The 5,000-nt window shown below is 43.4% G+C and overlaps 1 protein-coding gene across 1 annotated transcript in view; it reads left to right on the top strand.

Moving 5' to 3' along the window:
• The window catches only part of trappc9 (trafficking protein particle complex subunit 9), a 356,695-nt gene that overhangs the window by 85,587 nt on the left and 266,108 nt on the right, over positions 1-5,000 (top strand). The window contains exon 15 of the mRNA XM_063185055.1: positions 3,993-4,119. Coding sequence (XP_063041125.1) covers positions 3,993-4,119 — 127 coding nt within the window. The remainder of the gene's footprint in view (positions 1-3,992; positions 4,120-5,000) is intronic.

Here is a 5,000-nt window from a genome sequence, read left to right as displayed (position 1 = left end):
TTATTGGATAGGACAGTTTGAGAGGAGACGGAAACATAATGAGCGCTGGCTGGGTCTGACGAGCAGTCTTACACTTTCCCTCGCCCCCCCTTTTTCTATCCTGTCCAGGCCAGACCATTTAAATGTACCCCCCTCCCCTAAATGTACCCCCCCTTAAATGTACCCCCTCCCTCCTGTTTTGCCAACAGTTCAAGAGTTTAGATTTTTATTTTATTTTATTTTTTGCCGACATCGGTCTAAACTGGAGGAAGAGTCACACTATTGGTTGCAAAGCAAAATATGTTACGCGCACGCATGCACGCTCGCTTTGTCAAACACTTGGTGCAGTCACACAAAGAAGGACTTAGGTGCTGAGTTACTGCCTCGTTGGTCGGTAGCTCACTGACTTAAAAGGTAAATACACTGGTGGCGACAAGATTGGCATTGCCACAGCTAATGGGGATCCAACAAATAAACAATAAACAATAAACCTTGCATACCTTATCCGCACGCATGCACACAGGCAGGCAGGCACTCACGCATTCAGGCACTCTGCATTTGCATGCACGCACGCACGCGCACACGCGCACGCGCGCACGCAAGTTCACACGCACACACACACACGCACGCACGAAAGTACACACACACACACACGCAAGTTTGCGCACGCACGCACACACACACACGCAAGTTTGCACACGCACAACACACAAGACACAGTTTTTTTCCCCCACCAATCATCGCAGCGCCACTCATGCATCCCTCTGTCCTTTTCATTCTTCTGTCTGTCAAGGAGTCGTTTCCAATCCGCCGGCTTCCCGCCAACACCCAATGTGGTTACAGTTCAACCCCTCCCCTCTCCAACACACACACACACACACACACACACACACACACACACACACACACACACACACACACACACACACACACACACACACACACACACACACACACACACACACACACACACACACACACACACACACACACACACGTACAGTACCCCACACCCTGCTGAGCCTACAAGAGCAATTTTCTCGGTGGGAAATGGGCCCCCGCGCGCCTCGAGTGGATTCCTCTGAAGGATATCATGGGCAGATTAGGATGATTGATTAGCTGACACACACAGGGATATAAAACTGCGTGCCTGTGTGTGTGTGTGTTTGTGTTTGGGAGGGGGTGGCAGTAGAGTGTCAGTGGTAGGTTTGGAATAGAGGAGTGCTGTGTTTGCGTGTGTGTGAGTGATTCTCTAATTCGCCTACACTTTTAAGTCCGTGGATTTTATTTGGCAATTCCACTAACTATTAACTGCATCCAATGATGTTTTGGACATTAGAAAACATTTATCTTTCATATAATACAGAAAGTGTAGACATAGCATTATTTCCCTCAGCAAGAATGAATATTTAATACTGGTTTTGGGCGTTTTCATGCCGTCCTGTTTTCCAAATGTCAGATTCAGTCTTCATATTAGCATGTAAAGAAACTTGTTTTGCCCAAGACGATTGCAAATGTTCATTCACAGTAATCATCACAATATGACAAAACTGTCAGAAAGACCACTGTCCTTTCCATTATACATGAAATTTGCCATTTTGTGTGTGTCCACGAAAACTGTGTTAACCGTGTCACGGTCTGAAACCTCCTCCATAAATCAGTAATGGTTTGGTCTTAGGCCATACGAATAACATCACGTGATGTCATAACCTCTTTGGCAGGATACGGGAAGACTTTTGGTAAATATTGAGCTCCATCCTTCCATAATTTAATCCATTCTTTTTCATGTTCTCATAGCGGGAAAGTTGCCTGTCAACTGTGTTATCAACATATTCATAAGAATCTGAATTAGAAATCACATGTAGAAAAACACAGATAAAGCATACAGATACATAAATTGATTAAGGTGTTGTGGTGGAACTTCTGAGGTCCTCAGTTAGCACAACACCATAAAAATGGCTGAAAAATGGCTGTCAACGGTGTTACCGTCAATGGTGTTACAATTAAGTATGACAGTCAGGGTTGCCAGATGAGGCTGATGATTTCCAGCCCAAAAAATGATCAAAATCCGCCCTAAAAACCCCCACAATTCTATTGATTTATATGGCAGTGGGAAGGTTTTTCTGATAGATGCCATTTTTACCCGCACACGGCCATCCTAAGCAGCCCAATTGGGCGGGAACCAGCCCAATCTGGCAACACTGATGACAGTTGAGGAGGAGTATGTTTTTGCCAATTTATATCCATATTGACAGACAAACAAACAAAATAATTTGTGTTCTAGGGAGATGGGTTTGTCTGCTCTGTTTTTTTCTCCTAAAAAAGTGCCGACTTGTTCCCCTGCACTGTTGACACAGTAACACAGTTGAGTAACACGGTTGACTGTTTTGAAAGTGTTTTTGCGCTATTGATCCCTTATGTGTTGGAAAAATCCTATGAACATACACTAGGGATTATCTCTGGAGAAGGAAGTCTTGTGTAAGGAGGGTGACTATATTCAAATCAGACGTTACAGGGATTTATGATGAAAAATGTGTCAGTCTGTATCACAGTGACTCATAAAATCCTACTTATGAAGCTCAACAATCACATTTTCTATATCAGTTGCACAGATTAATGACAACATTACTGCTAAGGGACATAAGCACTTTCAAACATATATTGTTTCAACTCTGTAGTATTTTTATATATGTTTGAAATGACATAGTATTTGTCCATAACACTTGACAAAATAATTAAGCAAATGTTCGCTTTCATTAGAGTATTTATCAAATGATTTAAGATTAAGCTTGGCAATTTGTTTGTTTGGAAACTTAAATATATACACTATGTAAACATCTAGGTCATTTAGTTGAAAAAAAATACTGATAATTGACATTTTGCTTTTGCCAAAAGCGTAGGGGAATCGTAGAATCACTCACGTGCGTGTGTGTGTGTGCGTGTGCGTGCGTGTGTGTGCGTGCGTGTGCGCGTGTGTGCGTGTGTGCGTGTGCGCGTGTGCGTGCGTGCGTGCGTGCGTGCGTGGGGGTCGAAGACAACAGAAAGCGGCCTGTATATTTTTCTCTTTCTCACAAACACACACACACACACACACACACACACACACACACACACACACACACACACACACACACACACACACATCTCTCTCTCTCTCTCTCTCTCTCTCTCTCTCTCTCTCTCTCTCTCTCTCTCTCTATCTCTCTATCTCTCTCTCTCTCTCTCTCTCTCTCTCGTCGTGTCTACACAGTTATGGACAATTAAGAAAATCGTCTACATTTACTCTCTCTCTCTCTCTCTCTCTCTCTCTCTCTCTCTCTCTCTCTCTCTCTCTCTCTCTCTCTCTCTCTCTCTCTCTCTTGATGGGGGATCATCGGAGTCAAGTCTGGCATATAAATCAAAGGCCATCATTGCAAGTGCCAGTATCAGTATGATGGCCACCCTTCTCCACTACACCAATCAATACACAGACTCCACTTTATTTTCTCCCTAGACTTGAGATAAGCAACTCTCTCTCTCTCTCTCTCTCTCTCTCTCTCTCTCTCTCTCTCTCTCTCTCTCTCTCTCTCTCTCTCTCTCTATCTCTCTCTCTCTCTCTGTTTTTTTTGGTGAGGTTATTTTGATGATTTTGTTGGATCTTTTTTTGGCTTCAGCTAAATTGATGGCTTGGAGTATCAGCTTACTCTATCTGTCAATTTCTCTGTCTTGTGTCTGTGTCCTCCTCACGCTCAAGTTCACAGAGACATATATTGAGTGCCTTTCTTATTTATTTATTTCAACATTGTTTTCTTAGTCATTTAATCATTTGTTATTATTTATTATCATTATATTGTGCTTATTCTTCATTTATTTATTTGCTTCTTTCTTTGCTCTTTACGGGAACTCCTGACCTCTGCTGTGATTGATTGATCGATTGATTGATTGATTTTGACAGTATATTGTACATTTTGTCTTGTATTATCCTTTATTATTCTCATTATTTATTTGTTTCTTTCTTTCTTTGTTGTTTACAGGGACTCCTGACCTCTGGCGTGGAGTTTGAGTCTCTCCCTGCTGCCCTCTCCCTGCCTGCGGAGTCTGGTCTCTACCCAGTCACCCTGGTCGGGGTGCCGCGCACCGCTGGCAACATCACCATCAACGGTGAGTCTGCCACTGCAACATGAAGGAAGTATCCCTTATGCCGTGTCCAGACCAAGAGCGAACGACGCTGCCTGGTAGCGTTGGTAGCAGAAGAAGTTTCGCCTTGAATTTGCTGTATTCGCTCCAGACGCAGACATGTTTAATTCAGCTAATCACATAACGGCTCTGGCTTGACAGCCTGAGACATTCGGATACATGAACGTTCCGATTGGTTTTCGCCGAACAGCGTCAGAGCGAATTCGCCTGCGATTAGATTTAGTTTAATCATCAAAATTTGCTTTGGTCGCGCAAGAAGCTTCGCTCCTGGCGAATTCGCTTTGGTAGCGCAGGTTGCGTGCCCTCCATAGAGAAATAATGACTTCCGTCGCTCCGTTCGCTCCTGGTCTGTACACGGCATTAAGAGTCCGATGCTGTATCTCAAAATGGTGCACTTGTGCACTTCAGTGTTCATGTCTCAGCACGTATGGCATATTAATTACGCACTGAAAGTGCGCACCCGAAGTGCACAAGTGCACCATCTGAGACACAGCATGAGAGTCTATGGGATGATCATCTAGTGCAGTACATGTTTTTCTTTACCTGAAGAGGATCACAAAGTGATACGAGTCAAAGCATCCCTCAATTTCCAAAGTTGTGTACATGTAATTGGCTATTCTGAACAGCTTGTATGCAGCCTGTAGGGCAAGTCTGACCTTTTCCCAAGAAAAAAGCAAGCAGAACATAACATAAAAAATAGCTTATGTAATTCAACCAGGAAAAAAAAAAAGCGATTCAACCTGGCAGTTGCGAAACAACACTTGCTGCTTTTCAATCCATTGCCAGAGGTTTCCAGCAAAACAAGCTATTCTCAGCACCAATCAATCACCTGGGACTTATTATCT

The sequence above is a fragment of the Engraulis encrasicolus genome, chromosome 20 (genome assembly GCF_034702125.1).
Source record: "Engraulis encrasicolus isolate BLACKSEA-1 chromosome 20, IST_EnEncr_1.0, whole genome shotgun sequence".
NCBI classification, from domain to species: Eukaryota; Metazoa; Chordata; class Actinopteri; order Clupeiformes; family Engraulidae; genus Engraulis; species Engraulis encrasicolus.
Note: the sequence above shows the minus strand (reverse complement) of the source record. Positions and strands in the feature narration are given on the sequence as shown.